Source organism: Coenobita brevimanus, chromosome 90 (genome assembly GCF_032717465.1).
Source record: "Coenobita brevimanus isolate Jiangsu-jjx chromosome 90, ASM3271746v2, whole genome shotgun sequence".
Taxonomy (NCBI): Eukaryota; Metazoa; Arthropoda; class Malacostraca; order Decapoda; family Coenobitidae; genus Coenobita; species Coenobita brevimanus.
Window position 1 is genome coordinate 3,782,250 of NC_137043.1, and position 24,166 is coordinate 3,806,415.

General features: G+C 41.3%; 1 protein-coding gene across 1 annotated transcript in view; it reads right to left on the reverse strand.

The window, feature by feature from the left end:
* Positions 1-23,486: 23,486 nt before the first annotated feature.
* Positions 23,487-24,166, reverse strand: part of LOC145411546 (apolipoprotein D-like) — a 33,139-nt gene continuing 32,459 nt past the window's right edge. Inside the window, exon 6 of the mRNA XM_080281556.1 lies at positions 23,487-23,623. Within this exon, the coding sequence (XP_080137682.1) occupies positions 23,487-23,623 (137 nt within the window). The remainder of the gene's footprint in view (positions 23,624-24,166) is intronic.

Sequence of the window (24,166 nt, forward strand, 5' to 3'; positions counted from 1 at the left end):
CGCAGGTCACTTTCTCTGACCGCCATTAAAAGATAAGCTCCTACACCTACTACTCGCCCTCGTCTGCTCCACAGTCGAGAAAAAGTATTTATTTACAGCGTAAATAAATATTTTTTAGAAAAGAAGGCAAACAGGGGACCTATAACTGATCCCTCAAAACCTGTTGCTTGAACAGCAAAGGCCACCAACGTAAGTGAAGTAACAGTCAGACGAATTTGCTCTTCCTACAATCAAGCCTGCATTATACAAAAGTCACCAGAACAAACTATAATAATTTATAAAACCGTATAGACTTTTTATAGAAATAAATCACCATAAACTGTAGATTTTATATGCAGAGAGAGAGAGAGAGAGAGAGAGAGCTGGGAGTGAGGGTTAACCCTTGTCTCTAATCCAATAATTGGCCCAGTAGAAACTGTGGCAACGTCGCACGTAGGGGAAGTCCCGTGAGGGACAACGCCCAAACGATCTGGATAAATTGGAAGGACCATAGGCAAAATTCCGAACAAAGCTGTTAGAATTATTACTAACTCTGTTACTACAAATAAACTACCTCCCCTACAAGTAAGAAGGAACGTTGCCTCCCGTGCGTTATTTTACAGATATTTTAATGGCAAATGCTCAGACGAAGTTGCGTCCATGGTGCCACCTCTCCATGCCTTCTCTCGTGCTACACGGGCATCTGGTAGCACTCATGACTGGAATGTCACTCAGCCATATTGCAGAACTTCTGCCTGTCAGTACAGGTATTCAGTTCTTTCGCAAATCGCATCTCTTTGGAACTCTCATCCCCAGATTAGTTTCTCTCAAAATTTCAACCTTCAGGACTGTGCAATGCCAACTGTTACAAATATTTATGAATGGAGGAGACCTGTAATCTGGTATGGATTTTTTTATTTGTTAATGTTTTTCTATCTTCTATTCATCTGTAAAAACAAAGTAGTAGTAGTAGTAGTAGCAGTAGTAAGTAGTATAGTAGTAGTAGTACAGTAGTAGTACAAATAGTAGTAGTAGTAGTAGTAGCAGTAGTAGTAGTCGTCGTCATCGTCACCTATATCACGGGTTTTTTAAAAGTAAACAATATTAAATGATAATGTTCGATAATACTGAAGAGCAGAGAAAATGAATTGTCTTCCTAAAATCAAGCAATGATTACTTTATTCTGGCTTGCTTTGCCGATTCTCTAAGAACGAGAATCTATAAACTTTCTCAACAGTACACAGCAGAGACCAATTCCTCACAATTGCTGTTTATTAGTACTGTTAGCCTCTGGAGAAAGTGACCTCACCCCTGACAATAAATAACTAATACTGTTAATGATATCAGGTTCTTGCTGATGTGTTAACTCCTAGAAGGTACAACGGATTTTAAGCTTAATACAAAAGACTGGCCTAAGTACCAGTTATGAATAGTAAAGCGTTTATGCAAGCTAGGAGCTATAAGGGAAATAAGCTTAATTATGGAGAAATGAAACACGAGTTTACATTACATTAAGCTCAAAGAAAATGAACTGTTAAATTTATTGATTACAAAGGAATAAATTTAACGTTACATTTAAAAATGAATTCAAAATAAGGAGATTGCACTCACTCATTCACTCAAAAGCTAGATTCTTAAAACTAGGAAAACAACATGTGTCACACCCGACCGGCATGTGAGGCAACAGCACCTTAACTAAACTCTTAAGTCTAGGAAAACGAAAATAAATACTGGTGAAAGAGTGGACTAAGCAGATGACTGGGTGTCGTAACTTGAAGGACACTGCACTCGCTTGTCTCACCTATCACAGTATGTGGAAATCAGGTACAGCGGCACTACAGTCTAGCCCAACCTGGTTTTGTGGTGCTCAAACCTCGACTGACTAACTCGTGAGAAAGAAGAGAGCACTGTGGCCGCATTTCTAACGGCTAGAATGAGCGAAACACGCCCAAAACAAATCGCTCAGCAGAAGCGCTAATGTCTCACACAAAGACGATCACTTATGACAGTGAAAAATTGATTTGAAAAGACTCCCGACCGAATGAGCGGTTAACTGAACGATAAACTGGGATTCCACTAGAGTTCGCGGTTTCCCACAAAAGCCAATGTCACTAGCCGACTCATGACATTACACCCCATGAAAATCAAATCTTTTTTTCTTCAGAAAAAAAATTTCAATATACATACATATAATTCCTAACTCAGTCACACAAGATTCACACTGTGGTGTGTGTGTGCTATCCTGCTACAGGAGAAAGTTGCAGTCGCCAGTGAGCAAAAAAAAAACTCGTATTTACGTTAATAGAAGCAAGCTTGAGGGAAAAGCTCCGTGACGACAGTGAAAAATCCTGTACTCAGGTCAAACTGAGCGAAAAGTTAGCTACATTTATGTTAACAACTAATTGTTATGTAGCGTAATGTATGTAATACACGGTGTAGGTGTGACAGTTTTGGTGTAACTGTACCTACGTGTAAAATCATGTAATACAAATTTATAGTAAATAATGACAACGAGGCAGAAGAGAAGCAGCAGCATGCAACAGGGATGACCAGCTAATCTGCATGGCAATGCTGCACCCATCACCTGCGAAAACAATCAAGGTGGAGCATCAAAAGTATCATTTCTCTCTCTCTGCCTAGCAATCAGTACTTATGTTACAAAAAGTACAATATTTACATTATTTTTCAGGAAACGTAGGCGTAGGGGTTCTTAGCAGGGGAGCTCTAACCTGGCATGCACCTCGCTCAACATGCAGCGCACCTGGCCGGCATGTGAGGGAACAGCACCTTAACAACATCCCATCACCCAGTTTAGGGGGAGCTCTAACCTGGCATCCACCTCGCTCAACATGCGGCGCACCCGGCCGGCATGTGAGGGAACAGCACCTTAACACATCCCATCACCCAGTCCCCAGAAGCTGGCATGAGAGTTCAACATGCAGCGCACCTGGCCGGCATGTGAGGGAACAGCACCCTAACAACATCCCATCACCCGGTTCCCTAAACTCAATTAGCGAAAAGACTGGGCGTTTGTGCAGGACATCAAACACTGCGATTCGCTAAATTAACCAGGGAACGTGGTCATGAACGAAATGACTGGGTGTCAGTGCAGGACATCAAACACTGCGATTTGCTTATGGAACCCAGTTTACTGGTTAACTAACTCTACATTTACGATTAATGACAGGAAGCTGAGAATCGCTATGCAATCTCGGGCAGGTCATGTTTTAACACCCACCGTGGGTGTGAACACTCATGTGGATATTGTGCATTCTCCGGGAATCCTCAGAGAGGCCCACAGCTCGAGACGTTCCACAAGGTAATTCATACACAGCCTTGGACTGTCTCTGCAGGGTTCTCAAACTTCCCCCTTAACTTACGGTACATATGTATTTACAGGCCCTGGACATGATGTGTCCTGTGGGGCCAATGGGCGAGATGTCAGGTCTGCACCCACTTCACCACTACCCTGCCTCTCAACTGACTCAGAGATTACAGGTGTGGTTACAAACGGTGCAGGAAGGACATGTCCCTGATTAGTGGTACGTGAACACACATTGCAGGAACGCACAAAACTATCTATGTCTCGTCCCATCCCTGGCCAGAAAAAGTCAGCTCGGATATGGCCCTGGGTCTTCCTTTTACCCATGTGACCTCCTGAGGCTGAACAATGACCCCATTCTAACACTGCTAGGTGTTACTTAGCGGGAACGATAAACTGCAATCAAACCTCGCCCTTGGGTGTTCGTGACTCACGGTAGAGCCGTCCTTGTTTACGAAGGAACTTGGCTCAACCTCCCCGTGAATACTTTATCACTCTACTCTTTTGTTTCTTTCGCATGGCAGCAAGTGTCGGGTCAGAATGTTGTTCTTGAACAACAATTTGGCTACACATCAGATCTTGCGGTGATTCAGTGGTCACTGGGGTGACGCAGTCTGGAGCCTCAGCGATGGCTCGTGTTTCTGCAGCCGAAGTCTGCGTAGCGTCATCTTCGGTGCAACTATGCTTGGCACCGGGAATATTGCCTATGATTAGGTCAAATAAAGGTTCTGGCATGACAACTGTGACTGTCGTACCAGTATAAAATGGAGATGCCACCTGAATACATGCCTCAGGGAACACTCTCACTGATCCATCAATAAGGTTAGCTTGGAACTGTCGACCTGTGTACTGGTCAGGCCAAACTAGACTCTGCTTGACAGAGCAACCTGGGGACCCGTTGTCTCTCAGGACCTTCACAGGGATGTCTCCCAGAAACCCTGGCTGAACAAGGAAGGCACTGTCACCTGTGGGAGGGCCTGTGGAGGAAGCAGCCAGCCACTCATGAGGCTGCTGAATAAATGATGCGGCAAACATGGTGCCTTGTGAATTAGATACTTGAGGGGTCGTACTCACTGCCTGTGGAGATGGAACATTGGCCATCTGTGGAGGGGTGTTCACTGTCGCTGTGGGACTAGTGAACTGTGGGGAGTACCCGTACTGGTAGGGATGTGACCACTGTGCTGCTGCTGAGGAATGAAGGTTCCATTTGCCTCCTGCCTCCTATTCACTTGAGCTGGTGGTGAAAAGGACAGTCCCGACAGTTGGTTGCATGGCTGATACTGCTGCTGGTTAGGGTACCTGTTGTACCACTTCCACTCAGGTTTCTGAGTGTTTTGCCCCTGGACCTTCCTCTGCGGTTTTGGACCTTGGCCATTATTCTGAGAATGGCCTTGTTGCTGGGGTTCAGTCTGAGATGGTTTCCCAGATTTATCAGGTTTCCTGTTCCAGGTATGCTGCTTGCGAGTTTGATACCCGTATGCAGTAAAGAATGCGTCAGCCATCTTCACCATTTGGCTGGCATCTCTTACCTGGCAGATCTTAAGTTGAGCCACAAGTTCAGTAGGCCACGACTTTTCTAGCTGCGTGCTCAGCATAAGGTCAATTATCCCCTCATGCATAGAAGGAGTTTCATCTTTCTCCATCCACTCATCTAAGTAAGCAGTAAGCCGGTCAAGAAACTGAACGGCAGTCTCTTTATCCTGTAAACGCGCCCTCATGAACTGACTCTTGGCGTCGTCAACTGTGAGACTGTACGTTTTGACAAGTGTGGCCTTCATCATCTCATACGTGAGATTGTCTCCACGAATTCTGTGGAGAATATCGAGGGCAGGGCCCTCAAACAGGCTAAGAAACTGAAGCTGCTTAGCTGCATCATCCAGCTGGTACAGTTGAGCCATGTCTTCAAAACGAGCTATTTATATGGGGGAAGCTTGATGTGTGGGGTTGCCATAACATGTGCAGGGAGAACGCCCGTGGAACTTGGACCAACTGCACCAGATGTGTTTGAAGCCAAGAAATCTTGCTTGAGCTTCAGCACTTCAAGTTCATGTTTTTCGCATGCCTCTCGCTCGGCACGTTCATGTTCTCGTTGTTCACGCTCGTATTCACGTTCTCTCTCACGTTGTTTTAACTCGTGTTGACATTGTTGACGCTCTTGTTCTAACTCGAGTTCGCGTTGTTTTTGTTCATGTTCGCGGTATTCTCGCTCGTACTCGCGCTGTTCTGGCTTGTGTTCACGTTGGATTCTATGCTCTTCACGAGCATCTTTCTCACGTTTTTGCTCGTAATTAAACCGTGAGAGAAAATAGCTTTGAATTTTTTCTGGGTCAGTGAGGCCCATATCTTTAGCTTCCTGTACATAGACGCTGGTCGACATGATGCTAACTCAATCTAATAAACTAACGACTCAGTACTGACTGTGATTTTTTTTTGCAGAGATCCCAATAATCGAGAATAAAGAATATAGGCACAGGTTAGTGGTGACCAGTTTTATCTAACTAAACTGGTAAAGAAAGAAAATTAAACAACTGACTGTCAAAACTATTATGTAAATTAATAAAAATGAATCAATAATCATCAGTAAGGTAGTGCCTATAGACTTTAATGATAAATACCTAAATATGGACGAGTGAGTATTATCTCGTGAATAGCTTCAGAGCTAGGAGTTAATATCCTGGAATGAAGTCGCCAATTTTCACGGGGTTTTTAAAACTAAATGCAATATTAAATGATAACGTTTAATAATACTGAAGAGCAATGATAATGAACTGTCTTGCTAAAATCAAGCAATGATTACTTTATGCTGGCTTGCTTCGCCGATTCTCTAAGAACGAGAATTTATAAACTTTCTCAACAGTACACAGCAGAGACTAATTCCTCACAATTGCTGTTTATTAGTACTGTTAGCCTCTGGAGAAAGTGACCTCACCCCTGACAATAAATAACTAATACTGTTAATGATATCAGGTTCTTGCTGATGCGTTAACTCCTAGAAGGCACAATGGATTTTAAGCTTAATACAAAAGACTGGCCTAAGTACCAATTATGAATAGCAAAGCGTTTATGCAAGCTAGGAGCTATAAGGGAAATAAGCTTAAATATGGAGAAATGAAACACGAGTTTACATTACATTAAGCTCAAAGAAAAAGAACTGTTATATTTATTGATTACAAAGGAATAAATTTAACGTTACATTTAAAAATGAATCCAAAATAAAGAGATCGCACTCACTCACGTACTCAAAAGCTAGACTCTTAAACCTAGGAAAACAACATGCGGCGCACCTGGCTGGCATGTGAGGCAACAGCACCTTAACTAAACTCTTAACTCTAGGAAAACGAAAAGAAATACTGGTCAAAGAGTGGAATAAGCAGATGACTGGGCATCGTTACTGGAAGGACACTGCACTCCCTTGTCTCTCGCCTATCACAATATGTGGAAATCAGGAACGGCGGCACTACGCTCTGGCCCAACCTGGTTTCGTGGCACTCAAACCTCGACTGACTAACTCGTGGGAAAGAAGGGAGCACTGTGGCCGCATTTCTAACAGCTAGAATGAGCGAAACACGCCCAAAACAAATCGCTCAGCGGAAGCGCTAATGTCTCACAAAAAGACAATCACTTATGACAGTGAAAAATTGATCTGAAAAGACTCCCGACCGAATGAGCGGTTAACTGAACGATAAATTGAGATTCCACTAGAGTTCGTGGTTTCCCACAAAAGCCAATGTCACTATGGTCCTTTCACCGCAAGAAGTCCGTTCAGGGTTGTGCCCACCTGGTGAATCACCTCTAGCCATGCTGCCAAATCAACCGTAGTACATGCCTCTCTCTCTCTTATTTCCCATCTATGTGCTATTTGAAATTGTATTTTATATTCTGTATATAGTAAAAGAAGCTATATAGTACACTGAGTATCACTTTTTAGAATTATAACAATGATTTGAATGAATTCTACGACACGTGGCAGCGCTTTTTTCCCATGTTGCCACGCCGAGGTCAGCGAGGGACCCAGGGTCAGAGAGAGGATTAGGCCTACAGGGGAAACCTCTTAACAAAAAAACGCGCCTAGACTTTTACCTCATTCGTGGTGTGGAAAAAAAGTTGAAAATAAATAATAAATATATGCCATATATATATATATATATATATATATATATATATATATATATAGAGAGAGAGAGAGAGAGAGAGAGAGAGAGAGAAACAGGTGGGATGGGGGTAGGTCAGAGTGATAATCCGATAATTGGTGGTCAAATTGGCAACGTCGAACTCGGGGGAATTCCAACTTCTGCCACACCCTGAACGGACTTCTTGCTGCGAAAGGACCATAGCCGACTCGTGATAACCTAATCATTTTTTTTTTCGTAATTAGATTAGAGATAAGAGGCATGTTATGCCGGGTATAACATCGCTCATAGTTTTTGATAATATACATGGCATGACTTAAAAGTAAATGGTACCTCGTCTTTCATGGTTGTTTAGAAATAGAGAGAGAGAGAGAGAGAGAGAGAGAGAGAGAGAGAGAGAGAGAGAGAGAGAGAAGAACAATGAATAAAAGAAAATCCTTAAAAATATAAGAATATCAAAAGTAGTGAATATTATGTTAGAATGAAAATATAAAATATTTTTGAACGATTAAGAATGGGACACCATAAAAGACTAATGAATTAATGTATATGATGTTGAAATGCATTGTACTCGTAGTAGTACTAGTAGTAGTAGTAGTGGCTGATGTTGTTGCAACATCACAACTACAATCACAACAAACACCACCACCACCCCATTACTACTACTATTACTACTGTGGTTGTTGCTGCTGCTGCTACCACAATTACCACCAACACCATCATTACGACTAATTCTGCTGCTGCTACTACTACTACTGTTACTGCTACTACTGTATAACTACTACTACTGCTACTACAACAACAACAACAACAACAACTACTACTACTAGTAGTAGTAGTAGTACTACTACTACTGCTACTACTACTATTTTTAATAATATTAATAATAATAATAATAATAATAATAATAATAATAATAATAATGATAATAACAATAATAATAATAACGGTGCAATTTTTACTACTACTACTAATACCACCATCACCACCACTACTACTACTTCAACAACTAGAACTACTACACATACATTAAGTAATTTGTAATATAAAGTACTTACATACTACAGAATTTCCCGAATGTAATACTGTGGGTACTGAACTTTATTTGTACAGAAGTATTCACTTTATTTGTATATGTATCTAGTAATTGTATTTATTATTATTATTATTATTATTTTTATTATTATTATTATTATTTTTATTATTATTTTTATTATTATTATTATTATTATTATTATTATTTGGTTTCACGGTACGAAACAAAGCAGGTTGACTTTCTCGGCGACTGCTACTACTGCCATCACCACCATCAATACTACAAGAACAACAACAACATTTACTACTGCTGCTGCTGCTGCTACTACCACCACTACTACTACTACTACTACTACTACTACTACTTAAAGCACCACCACCACTACTACTTCAGCAACAGTAACAACTACTACCACCACCACCACCATCAGTATACTACTTCAGCAACAACAACAACTACTACTTCTACCACCACCAGTAGCCTACTACTACAGCAACCACCACCACTTCTACAACTACTGCTAGTACTACTACTATTATTACAAGCATCACCACCACCACCTGCTACTGCTACTACTAGTAGTAGCAGTGTTGCTACTATTAGTTGCTACTGCTGCCACCAACAGTACTTAATTCTGTGCATGACAGAGAGAGAGAGAGAGAGAGAGAGAGAGAGAGAGAGAGAGAGAATGACAAGTCTGTTAAATAGAACTGATAATTAACAAACTAGAAGCAAAGTAGAGTAACAGAAGGTCGCCAGTGATGAGGAAACGATAAATAAATAAAATAAAACTAATAAGGAAATGAATTTGATAAACAGTGTAGAACAGGATACAAATATATCAAAAAAGGACATAATTATTAATCAAGAGCCAATAAATATTCAAATCAGTATTACCAATCAAAATTCACACATACACGATTGGAAATTTAAACTTGGGATGTTTCGTTTTAAGCTGGTTATATTTGCACGGTGTTGCCTATCGGACTTCACGGATTTTCTCAGTTTTTTCGCATATTTTCAATTGTTATAAAATAATATATCTTTTACCAATAAACTGACTAAGAGCATTGTCAAGATACTAATACATTATATTAAAAAATTAATATCCTAACTGACAATTAAACCAGCCAGCGAAGTGAACGTCCAGTGATCCAGTCCGTCTAGGTAGGTTGGGTCACCTAAGGTCGGGAGAGGTCACGCTGTGTGTTCAGTGAAAATAGGGACGGAAAAACATCGTATTATATATTGATATTTACATTATTTGTATGTTTTATTAAGGTAATAATGCCTTACATGTGTTGTGTTTCCAGATTTAAGGGAAATTATAAAAATGTACCAAAAGTTTGTGTATTTTCCTTCCCGCAAGATAAAGAACTTGTCTCCTAGTGGCTACGTGCCATTAAGCGCGACCAGTTCACTCCAAATCGGAATAGCAGGGTAAGTACAAATTATTTTCTGTTCAGTGTTATCAGAAAAGTATAGAGAGTACAGTGAGAAGCTTTAAGTTATCGTAATTGCATTGAATATAAGAAAAATGAGGCTTTAGCCATGCTAGGGTGTAGGACCAAAGCCATATACACAGACGTGGCTGGGGCTGGATAAGAGAGGAAAATCTAAACCTTCATTTTTCCTACATATCTCCTCAGCTTTTCCTTAATAAAGAAAGTGAATCGAATTCAAACGAAGTCTGCATTACCTTGTTAACACTAGAGACAAGTCTGATTACCCCCTATATAACAGGCCCAATATAACACCCCCAATATATCATCAATATAACACCCCAATATAACACTCCAATATAACACCCGCAATATAACACCCCAATTTACCACCAATATAACAGCCCCAATATACCACCGACATAACAGCCCCAATATACCACCAATATAATACCAGCAATATAGCACCTCAATATACCACCAATATAACAGCCCCAGTATACCACCAGTATAACACCCCAATATACCACCAATATGACATCCCAATATACCACCAATATAACAGCCCCAATATACCACCAATATAACACCCCAATATACCACCAATATGACATCCCAATATACCACCAATATAACAGCCCCAATATACCACCAATATAACACCCTAATATAACACTCCAATATAACACCCGCAATATAACACCACAATATACCACCGATATAACAGCCCCAATATACCACCAATATAATATCGGTAGAGAGGTGGCCTGCCGTTCTAACGGACCCAGGTTCAAATCCCCGCTGGGGCAGGGAACAGTTTAAGGATCTGAATTTCATTAAATCAGGCTTTACTGATCTACCAGAAGACCCGCCGACATGTCGTAAAAATACCCCCGCTAATACCAATACACCAGTCCTGTACGAGACAGCCCTAGCACGTATTCAATATGGACGGTAGGTGTTAGCGCTGAAGTGGTGACATGTAGAGATGTATGGTATGTAGGAGGGCTGCTGGGCCTTGATAGCAGGCTGTGAAGCCTATGTCCAGAGTCGAAAACATAAAAAAAGAAAAAAGAAAAACAGCAATATAGCACCCCAATATACCACCAATATACAGTAACAGCCCCAATATACCACCAATATAACACCCCAATATACCACCAACATAACACCTTAATATACCACCAATATAACGGCCCCAATATACCACCAATATAACACCCCAATATACCACCAATATAACACCCTAATATACCACAAATATAACAGCCCCAATATACCACCAATATAACACCCCAGTATAATACCCGCAATATAGCACCCCTATATACCACCAATATAACAGCCCCAATATACCATCAATATGACATCCCAATATAGCAGCCCCAATATGTATATGTATATGATTTCAGATGTCAATACATACTTTTCTTTTGTAGTAACTCTTCTTTTACCATTGTAAATTTTTCGCATGAATAAAATTATGAGTACCAATAAGTCTGTTAATATATAATATCAATTAAACAACACACACACACACACACACACACACAAGAAAACACAGCGTTAGTGTGGCAGAACTTTGACCGCTACCTGACCACCCATCTTGCCCCTGACCTACACGGCTTACGTCACGAGATGATTGGAGAGGCCTTCTATTTTTAGAAGGCCTTGGTTAGACTGGGTCGGTGTGAGTGTTGCAGCTCAGGAGGGTTTAATATACTATTTTTTTTTCACCAAGAAATTGGCATATTTTTACTTATATTCTTTGACATTATCATATAATCATAATTGTGACATTATTACCCACCCTAGAAATACGGTACAAGCCAATAAAAGTGACTACATTTTTTTTTTTAGCAACACTGGAATATATTAATGCCACGTTTCTGTATTGCTGTATAAATATTTTATGCATAGTAAGTTTACTGTTTTTTCCTATATTATAATACACACGTTAACACTGTACTCGTATGTGTTTATCTTATTTGTGCTGCCTTTTACATATATAACAGCCGTTTCACATCACGGGTTTGGGAAACATAGCAACACTGTACAGAGGGTCGTGCCACACCCTAGCCGCCAGTTTAGATTTGTCAGACCATACTACCACCACCACCGTCATCACCATCACCACCACCACTACTACACCTACCACCATCACTACTACCACTGCTACTACTACTACTACTACTGCTACTACTATGCTTGCCACATACATAACTCTTCCTGCGGACTCACACTTCTCCACTCACACTTCTCCAGCATGAGGTACGATTCGTCCTCTCTACCACTCTCCTTCCAAGTTGACCCAAAGGCATATCATTATCATCATCATTATCATCATCACCATCATCATTATCATCACTCTGTTCTTCCTCCTCCTCCTCCTCCTCCTCTTCCTCCTCCTCATCTTCATCATCATCATCATCATGTTTTTCTCCTAAGGATGAGATGAAGTATGATCAAGAAAATAATATACGTAAAAAGATGAGAAATAACAATCCAATAAATAAATAAATAAATAAATAAATAAATAGGAGTACATTTACTTTTCAAAATTTATTTTAGTTTCTCATAAAGAACAAGTTTTCTCTAGTTTCCAATCCGTCTTCAATCATTTTTCTGAATGTATGTATGTATATATGTATGTATGTATGTATGTATGTGTATGTACGTATATATGTGTACCTACGGAGGTGTAAATGTATGTATGTGTATGTAGGTGTATGTATATATATGTGTATGTATGTGCATGTATATGTGTGTACATGTATGTATGTGCATGTGTCTGTACGAATGTATTTATATGTGTGTGTATGTATGTGTCTCTGTAGCCTTGTGTGTGCATTTGTTTATGTGTAGTGCTATGCTTTCATGTGTTTGTGCATATGAATGTGTATGTATGTAAGCACGCTGTGTCTGTCTGTGTGTATGAGTGAATGTCTATGTAAATATAAATGTGTATGTGTGTTTGTGTGTATGTACTATATGTTTACTATTGTGGATGTTTATGTTTTTTTTTTATGTATGTGTATTGTTACATAGCCTATGATTTCATCATCCTTTGTATAATTCTGACGTACAGTATGCCGCATGTTTGATCACGATTCGCCACGTGGCTTCCATAGTGACCAAGTTTCCGTGTTCTACCTCACTCCCCCCTTCTCCTCCCTTATAGTAGAGTAAGTCGTTCTTTCTGTTGTTCAGAGCCGGAATATCTACTCTTTGTCCCCTATGGCTTCATTTGCGCGTCCTTCTTACAAGTTGTATCAAGCTCTGCCGGCCTATATAATGAGCTCAGTCTCTACATTAATTGCCACTTAGATCTACTCCTCATTTTCTTCACTTCTCTGTCCTCCCCTGTACAGTTGTTATTATTTTTGTGAGTGCTCAGGAAGTCTCCAACCATCTACCTGCTGTGTAATTTGAGTGTAAGTGTTATTACATTTTTTTCTTGTACTGTATAGCATAAGGTGTTAATTCGTAGGCCTGGTGAGGTTTTTGTGGTTCATGTTGAGTTTTTGATGTCAGCCATTATTAATAATAGTTTGTATCTGTAATAATATATCTTGCATTAACTGAACATTATCCGGTTTTCTCATTTTATCAGGGCTGACTTAGATAAATTTACTCTTGCTAATTTCGTGTTAATAGAGGCTATTGCAGTTAACCATATATTTAACCTGTTTTTTGCCATTACATTATCCTTATGAGTCCTGAATGTTTAATTGTTAGTTTGAGCATTAAACTTTAACTTGTAATTTTACGTAACTCTTTTGTTTTGAACCTGGAACTTTGTGGGACAGTGGTGATTTTGGTGTTCTCGCTTGAGGTGTTCATTGTCTCTCTCTGTTCCGTAACATAAAATTGGAGACCTCTTATCAGGATATTCAGGATATTATCATAAGGATATTGCTTGATATTTTGTGACTGTGATTTATTCATGATGTCTACTATTACTACGCTTGATGAAGCCAAAGATTTTTTGTCAAATGTGCAAACAGTGTGTGATTTAGAAAACAGAACAAAGAATGAACTTAAGCTTGTTGCTCAACAATTGGGAATTGCTGTTCGCTCTCATCAGTCTAAAGATCAAATTGTTGGCATGATTAATAAAAGCTTGTTTGATGTAACTCCTCCAGATGAGCAAACGCAGATTGAAATAGGTAAGTTACAGCTAGCCCTGCAGGAGGCTTGTGCTAAGGAGGCTGAGTTTCAGGCACTTTCTAAGGAGGCTGAGTCTCGGGCTCGTATTCAGGAGGCACAAATTGAACTTGCTAGGATTCAGGCAGACCATGAGTATCGCATGAAACAAGGTGGAAATGGATCATCTACTTCTGATGATTTTGATGTGGCTAAAAATGTTAAACTTGTCCCTCCTTTTAATGAATTGATTTAACAAAGTATTTTCAGTTGTTTGAGAGGGTAACTACAGGTTTTAATTGGCCCAAAAAATATTGGCCAGTACTCCTTCAAACTGTTCTCACCAGTAAAGCTCAAGTAACTTATGCATCTTTGCCTCAGGATCAATCTGATACTTATGATGGAGTTAAGAGCTTGATTCTTAAGGCCTATGAGCTTGTTCCTGAAGCCTATAGAGTAAAATTTAGGACAACTTATAAGCAAGATAAGCAATCCCATGTTGAGTATGCAAAAATCAAAGAAGATCTGTTAGAGCAGTGGTTAAATTCTAAGAATGTAAATTCTGATTTTGATAAATTTAAGCAGATGATTTTGCTGGAGAACTTCAAAAGGTGTATTAATAATGATGTAAGCCTATATCTTGATGAGAAAAGAATAGATAATTTGTCTGATGCTGCAGTTTTAGCTGATGAATATGTTCTCACTCACAAGAGATATTCTAAAGAAAAAAGGAAAGCTGAGAGTAAGTACGTTGCCTCTACTCAGAGTACAGGTAACAGGAAAGAGAATAAAGATGATGTTTCTCAGGAAGTAAATACCAGCTCCACCTCTAGATTTCAGAAAAGTAAATGTACTTATTGTAGTAAGCCTGGTCATACTACGGAGAAATGTTTCAAGAGACAGCGTGATATGAACAAAAAGGAGTCTTTAAATATTCAGTCAACTGGTCTAGTGTCCACCCTTGAGAGTTCCCAGAATTCTTTAACTGAGTTAACTGAACCTGCTTTGAGGGGTAAATTAAATTCTCATGATGAAGCTCTTCTTTTGAGCAGTAACGTGGGTGACACTCTCAAGAGTTCATGTGCTAATTTCCTGTTTGATGGCTTTGTCAGTCCTCTGGACAGTAATGATAGGAAATCAGTTAAAATATATCGTAATACAGGTGCTTGCCAATCCCTTATGCTGACCAGTGTTCTAGGCTCTAATGTTAATTCCTCTGATGAAACTGTAATCTTACAAGGTGTAGGGAATAATTACTTCTCTGTCCCTCTGTGCAGAGTGAATTTAGAGTCTGGTTTTGTTAATGGTTCCGTTATGGTTGGGTTGGTTGAGACACTCCCAATGTCAGGTGTAACTTTCTTACTTGGAAATGATATTGGTGGAAGTCAAGTGTGTCCAGCTCCTCAGTTGTCTAGTGAACCAGTGACTGCGACCAAGGATTGTGATATCCCTGATGTGTTCTCTGCATGTGCTGTCACTAGGGCTAAGTCTAAAGTTACTGGTGACTTAAAGGATAATGATGATGATGATGTTATCGCTGACACTTTTCTTGCTAATTTGGACCAGTCACCAGATGAGGCAGTACCCCGTAGTGTTGATAATTTGTCTCGTCAAGAGTTGGTTGAGTTGCAGGTTGCTGACCCTGAGTTGAAAGGTCTAGCTAACTCTGCTTGCAGTGAGGAAGAGTCAGCTGGTGCTTCTACTTGTTATTATATAAAGTCAGGAGTACTTATGAGAAAGTGGAGACCCCCAACAGCATCAGCCAACTGTGAATGGGAGGTTGAACATCAAGTTGTCATCCCTCGTGTTTGTAGGCAGGATATCATTAGAGTGGCTCATGATTCCAGTTTGGCAGGACACCTTGGAGTGAGGAAGACTGTGGCACACATTTTGAAACACTTCTACTGGCCAGGTATCTTCAAAGATGTTTCCTGGTATTGTAAGTCTTGTCACACCTGTCAAGTTATAGGGAAGTGTAATCAGACCGAAAAGGTTGCACCTCTAGTTCCCATTCCTCCTTTTGAGGCGCCATTCACCCGTGTGTTGGTGGATATTGTGGGCCCTCCTCCTAAGACTTCTTCAGGATTTTCTTATGTGTTGACCCTGATTGATATGGCTACTCGTTATCCTGAAGCCATTCCACTTAGAAATATCCCAGCAAAGAACGTGGTTAAGGAAATGCTAGGGTTCTTCACAAAGTTTGGTCTGCCCAAGGAGGTACAGTCAGACTGGGGAAGTAATTTCATGTCAAATGTTTTCAAGCAGTCTCTGAAAGAGTTGGGCATTACCCAGATCACGTCTTCAGCTTACCATCCCCAGACCCAAGGAGCGTTGGAGAGATATCATCAAACACTCAAATCGATGCTCAAGAAATACTGTTTGGAACATCAGAAAGACTGGGATAAAGGTCTTCCATTCGTTGTATTTGCCGCAAGAGAATCTCCAAATGAATCACTGAGCTTCTCACTCTTTGAACTACTGTTTGGCCATGAAGTAAGAGGACCCCTTAAGCTACTCAAGGAATGCTGGCTGTTGGAGGAAGATGACGTCAACCTGCTGGAGTATGTGATGAAGTTCAAAGAACGGCTGTCCACTGCTTTACAGCTGGCGAGAGAGAATTTAGGAGCTGCTCAGGAGAAGATGAAGACTTGGTATGATAAGAAGTCCAGGTTACGCCACTTTCAGCCAGGAGATCAGGTTTTGATTCTACTTCCGGTGCATGGGCAACCACTTCAAGCCAAGTTTAGTGGTCCTTATTTCATGGAGAAGAAACTCAGTGATGTCAACTATGTCATCGCCACACCAGATCGTAGAAAGAACAAGCGACTTTGTCACATCAACATGCTAAAGTTATATCACAGGCGGGACGAAAATAACCCAGTCTGCACTGTAACTGTTCCACCCGAGTCTCCAAGTGAAGTTCTCCCATGCAGCATGAGCCTGAGTGATAGTTTGGGGAAGAATCCTGATATCATGAATGATCTCCAGACTAAGCTTTCTCATCTAGCTCCCGAGGAAAGGCAGGAGTTTTCGGCATTACTGCAGGAGTACCCGCAAGTGTTCCGTGCCACTCCAGGAAGAACCACTGTGTTGATGCATGATGTCGATGTTGGAGATGCAAAGCCAATTAAACTGCCTCTTTACCGTGTGAACCCAGTGAAAGTTATTCTCATCCAGAAGGAGCTTGGCTACCTGTTGGAGCACAAGATGATTGAGCCCTGTCAGAGTGAGTGGAGTTCTCCTGTCACTCTAGTCCCTAAGCCAGGTGGGTCACAGCGGCTTTGCATCGACTACAGACGTGTTAATCAGATAACCAAAACGTACACTTACCCTCTCCCTCGCGTGGAAGACTGCATAGACAAGATCGGAAAGGCTAGGTACATAAGTAAGTTTGATTTGTTAAAGGGATACTGGCAAGTACCTATGACTGAACGTGCTAGGGAGATCTCACGTTTTGTAACACTAGGAAAGACTTTTGCATGTTCTGTAATGCCATATGGTATGAAGAATGCACCAGCCACATTTCAAAAGCTCATGAATGTTGTAACAGAGGGTTTGGCAGGGTGTGTTGTTTATATTGATGATGTATTAATCTTCAGTGACAACTGGAAAGCTCACCTATGCCATGTCAGTAAATTTCTTGAGCGTTTGGTTCAGGCTAATCTTGTAGCTAATTTATCAAATGTGAGTTTGGTCAAGCTAAAGTTCAGTACCTTGGGTACATAATTGGTGATGGACACGTTGCACCAGCAGCAGCTAAGGTTCAGGTTATAAGTGAACTTCCCAGACCTAAAAGTAGGAAAGAGCTACAAAGATTTTTGGGAATGGTAGGTTATTACAGGAGATTTGTTCTTAACTTTTCAATTCTTGTATCACCACTTACAGACCTACTGAAAAAGGGAGTTAAATTTGTCTGGACCGATAACTGTGAATCCTCTTTCAAAAAACTTAAAGCTATCCTATTAAGTCAGCCAGTGCTCGCTACTCCAAATTTTGCTAAGCCTTTTAAGATGGCTATTGACGCAAGTGATACAGGAGCTGGGACTGTTTTGCTGCAAGAGGATGATCAGGGTATTGAACACCCTGTATCTTATTACAGTAAGAAGTTCACTCCACCTCAGAAGAACTACTCAACTATTGAGAAAGAGCTTTTGGCCTTGATTTTGGGTTTACAGCATTTTTCATTTTATTTATGTTCTGGTTTTGACCCCATAGTCATTTATACCGATCATAACCCACTGAAATTCCTTAGTAAGTTTAAAGATAAAAATCAGAGATTGACGAGATGGAGTCTACTTCTTCAGGAGTATTCATTAGACATACAACATGTCAAGGGGAAAGAAAATGTTATTGTAGATTGCTTATCTAGACTTTAGACAGATTGATTTAGAGTAATAAGAAATTTCCTTTGTAAATTTCTTTTTTTTGTGGGGAGGTGTTACATAGCCTATGATTTCATCATCCTTTGTATAATTCTAACGTACAGTATGCTGCATGTTTGATCACGCTTCGCCTCGTGGCTTCCATAGTGACCAAGTTTCCGTGTTCTGCCTCACTCCCCCCTTCTCCTCCCTTATAGTAGAGTAAGTCGTTCTTTCTGTTGTTCAGAGCAGGAATGTCAACTCTTTGTCCCCTATGGCTTCATTTGCGCGTCCTTCTTACAAGTTGCATCAAGCTCTGCCGGCCTATATAATGAGCTCAGTCTCTACATTAATTGCCACTTAGATCTACTCCTCATTTTGTTCACATCTCTGTCCTCCCCTGTACAGTTGTTATTATTTTTGTCAGTGCTCAGGAAGTCTCCAACCATCTACCTGCTGTGTAATTTGAGTATAAGTGTTATTACATTTTTTTCCTGTACTGTATAGCATAAGGTGTTAATTCGTAGGCCTGGTGAGGTTTTTGTGGTTCATGTGGAGTTTTTGATGTCAGCCATTATTAATAATAGTTTGTATCTGTAATAATATATCTTGCATTAACTGAGCATTATCCGGTTTTCTCATTTTATCAGGGCTGACTTAGATAATTTACTCTTGCTAATTTCGTGTTAATAGAGGCTATTGCAGTTAACCATATATTTAACCTGTTTTTTGCCATTACATTATCCTTAAGAGTCCTGAATGTTTAGTTGTTAGTTTGAGCATTAAACTTTAAATTGTAACTTTACCTAACTCTTTTGTTTTGAACCTGGAACTTTGCGGGACGGTGGTGATTTTGGTGTTCTCGCTTGAGGTGTTCATTGTCTCTCTCTGTTCCGTAACAGTATCTGCATATTAGTATGTGTGTATGTGCATGTATGTGTGTATGTGCATCTGTGTATGTGTGTATGTGCATGTATGTGTGTATGTGCATATGTGTATGTGTGTATGTGCATATATGTGTGCATGTGCATGTGTATTTGAGTGTATTTGCAGTCTGTATGTATGAAAGTGCATGTGTGTGTGTGTATGTGCATCTGTGTATGTGTGAATGTGCATGTTTGTATGTGCGTGTATATGCATGTATGTATGCCAGTCCAGTTCTAAATCTAATCCTATGGTCCATCTATTTTATGAAGAGCGTTTGGGGGTTATCCCTCATGGAGAGTCCCCGTCCCACAGTGTTGCCATACTTCGTACTGGACAACTAAATCGGATTACGAGGAGTAGACTGTAGCACCAGTCGAGCAGGGCAGTACTCCCGAGGTGGATGAAAAGCTGATGACAGGGAGTGCTGGAGCTCCCGTTTCATCAGCCCTCAGGACTAGTTCCTGACCATCCCCCTTTGCTGAACTTTTTCAGTGTCTCAGTTACACCGAGAGTAGGCCAGCATGCTCTCCAGTACAAATTTCTCTAACTATCTTCACCAAACTACATGCACAGTACACACTACACTTCCTATTCAAAATTCACCAAAAATGGCGTCAATTCACCCATCCTCGGAGTCCCCAGGGGGGGGGGACCATAAATGCCCCGGCCATCTGCCCCTCTCCCGGTGACGACTCGAGGTGCCTGGAACCACTGTCTGACTCTCTTCTTCTTCATTTCTGCAACATTCGCGGCCTTTCCTCTAACTTTCGCTCTGTTGAGCACCACCTCTCCTACTCTAAACTTCACCTTCTTTTTCTAACGGAGACTCAGCTGTCTGAGGCAACTGACAGCAAACCCTTTTCTGTATCCTCCTACTTTCTCTATACTCATTTCAAAGCCAAAGGTGGCTGTGTGTATACATACGCAACGACTTATCTTGCTCTCGTGTTCCTGAACTTGAGTCTTCTGAATTCTCCACACTCTGGCTTCGGCTTTCCTGTCATTCTCTGACTAAATATATCTGTGCTGTTTACTTATCCCCTAATTCTACTGATTATCAAAAATTCTACGACTATCTTACTTCTACGATGGAACACATTCTGTCCATTTCTCCTTTCTCTGAAATCTCCATTCTTGGAGATTTCGATGTTCACCACCACCTTTGGCTCTTCTCTCCTTTCACGGATCCACCTGGTGAACAAGCCTACATCTTTTCTATCCTTAATGACCTAGAGCAGCTTGTATAGCACCCTACCCGTATCCCTGACCGCCTTGGAGAGAGCTCCAACATACTTGACCTCTTCCTCACAACTAATCCTTCTGCTTACTCTGTTAATCTTTTCTCTCCGTTGGGCTCTCCGATCACAACCTTATTACTTTAACCTGTCCCATCACTCCGGTACGGCCTATGGACCCTCCAGGTAAATGTCGTCTGTGGCATTTTGGAGCCGCGGACTGGGAAGCCCTCAGGCAGTACTTCTTTGATTTTCCCTGGAATGATTATTGCTTCCATGGCCGTGAGCCATCTGAGTGTGCCTTGTGCATTACGGAGGTTATTCTCACGGGCATGGAAGCATACATTCCTTTCTCATATCCTTTGACTAACGCAAGAAAGCCTTGGTTTAATCACACTTGTTCTAATGCTGTCCGCAACAAGGAGAAGGCCTACGAAAGGTACCAGAGCCAACCCACCCCTGAATCACATAATCTTTACGTTTCTGCCCGGAATCGTGCTAAGTCTGTTCTTCGCTCTACTAAAAATAATTTCATCCATACTATATGCTCTCAACTCTCCAACTCGAATTCTTCCCACTCCTTCTAACACCTTGCCAAAAATCTTTCTAACAACTTTACCTCATCATCCTTCCCTCCTCTTTTCTACTCTGATGGTTCTGTAGATATTTCTTCTACTGATAAAGCAGATCTCTTCGCACAGACTTTCTCCTCCAATTCCACCTTAGACGATTCCGGTGCTGTTCCTCCATCACATCCCCCCCCTGACTTCCTCATGGCTGACATTAAAATTTCTTCAGTTGATGTATTATCTGCCATCACTGGCCTCAGTACTAACAAGGCATATGGGCCTGATGGGGTCCCTCCTGTTGTTCTCAAGAACTGAGCTTCTGTGCTTACACCCTGCCTAGGCAAACTATTTCGCCTTTGTCTGTCAACTTGTACCTTTCCTTCTTGCTGGAAGTTTGCTCTCATTCAGCCAGTCCCAAAGAAGGGTGACCACTCCCAACCCTCCAACTATCGTCCAATTGCTTTAACGTCCTGTATTTCAAAAGTTTTCGAGTCAATTCTTAATAGAAAAATTTTAAGGCATCTTTCCTATCACAACCTTCTTTTCGATCGTCAGTATGGGTTCCGTCAGGGACGCTCCACTGGCGATCTTCTCACATACCTTTCAGACTCCTGGTCATCCTCCTTTCGGGACTTTGGCGAAAGCTTTGCCATTGCACTTGACATCTCAAAGGCTTTCGATCGAGTCTGGCATAAATCTTTAATTTCCAAACTGCCCTCCTACGGTTTCTATCCTTCTATCTGTGCCTTCATCGCTAGCTTCCTTTCTGGTCGTTCTATAGCCGCTGTTGTAGACGGCCATCGTTCTTCTCCTAGATCTATCAACAGTGGTCTTCCTCAGGGCTCTGTCCTATCACCAACTCTCTTCCTTTTATTCATCAATGATCTTCTAAGCTGTACTTCTAACCCTATCCACTCATACGCTGATGACTCCACCCTTCACCTTTCCATTCGGTTCCCGCAACGCCCATCTCAACAGTTACTTCAAGAAACAAGGGATGAGGCTATGGCACACCTAATGTCTGACTTGGCTCATATCTCTGACTGGGGTAAAAATAATATGGTTGTCTTTAATGCATCTAAGACTCAGTTCTTACACCTATCAACGCGACAAAATCTTCCACAGGTATACCCACTGGTGTTTGATGGTGTTCAGCTTCGTCCTGCATCATCCTTGAACATGCTTGGGGTTTCATTTACTCGGGACTTATCTTGGAAGGATCATGTTCCATCTCTTGTGGAATCTGCTTCCAAGAGATTGGGTGTGCTGAGCTGGCTCCGCTCTTTCTTTACTCCTGCACAATTGTTGACTCTATACAGGGGTTTTATCCGCCCCTGTGTGGAGTGCAACTGTCATGTGTGGGAAGGCTCCCCACATGCAGCTCTTCTCAATAGGGTGGAGTCAAAGGCTTTTCGTCTCATTAACTCTCCTCCTCTTACTGACTCCCTTCAACCTCTGTCTCTTCGCCGCACTGTTGCATCTTTATCTCTTTTCTATCGCTACTTTAATGGTTACTTCTCCTCTGAACTGTCTGCTTGCATTCCTCCACCTCTACGACGGGCGCGTAGCACCCGTCTGGCAGCAAACTCTCATCCCTTTTCTGTCCAGCTCTCTAATGCAAGAGTTAACCGTTACTCCCAGTCTTTCATTTATGCAACAGGTCAGCTCTGGAACTGTCTCCCTCTGTCTGTATTTCCTGCTGCCTATGATCTCCAGTCTTTCAAACGTAGTGTGTCCAGGCATCTCAAAATGATCGGATCTTGAATTTGGCTCTCTATTGTATTTTGTTTTTCTCTTGGAGGGAACTGTTACTGCGGGCTCATGGCCTTTGGTTCCTTCTTCCTCGCATAAAAAAAAAAGAAAAAAAAACTAATCTAACCTAACTTAACCTAACCTAACCTAAACCTAATCCTAAGCAGTGCCAAACAAATAACAAACAACAAAATCAAAAGCAGTAACAAAACCCTAACAAAACAACGACAGTCACTCTAACTTAGCAAAACAAACAAACAAATACATCTATCAGCTATATATTTATCTATTGTAGCTCAGGTGTGGAGAACATTTAATTGCCTCACTAATTACACAGGTGAGATAAAAACAAGTAAAGGAACAACAGTAAAGTGGATTTATTGAAGGACAAGATCAACAAAAGAGGATGGACGGCAAAAACTCCTCTCTGGGTACACATACACACACACACACACACTCACACACACACACACACACACACACACACACACACACACACACACACACACACACACACACACACACACACACACACACACACACACACACACACACACACACACACACACACACACACACACACACGCTCAGTAATGCTTATAACAAGACGTATCCTCTTTCTCCAGGAATTTGACATCTATGCCCAAGGAGATAAGGGTGGTTTTCGCCTCCCCGATGACGTGGTAGGGGGGGTGGGGGCTCCGGGTCAGAATCCAAACTAATCCTGTTGAGATGAGGTTAGGTTAGGTCAGATTGGGTTGGTTTGGGTTGGTTTGGGTAGACTGAGTTTGATTTAGTTAAGTTTGGGTCTTACTTCTCTCCTGCCCTAACAACCCTTCTCTGTTCTCTCCTACCCTAGTCTAACTTAGCCTACCCTACCCTAGCCTACCCCTATCCTGCCTTACATTGACCTACTCAACCCTAGCTTCCCATCCCCTACCCTACCCTAGCCTACCCCTATCCTGCCTTACATTGACCTACTCAACCCTAGCTTCCCATCCCCTACCCTATCCAATCTTCTCCTTGCCTATCCTTCCCTTACACACATGCATCCCTTCAACCATTACCCTACCCTACCCTGCCATTTCTTCTTCTTTCCTCCCTTCCCTTACCCTTCTCTTCCCATTCCTTCCTCTCTCACATCCTCTCCCTATTTCCCCTTCTCTTCCTTCCCATAGCTTACTATACCCAACTCACTATAGGCGTTTTACACCAACTTGACCCAGATTTTCGTCCTTCAGCTTATTTCACGTAGCTTGGTGACGGA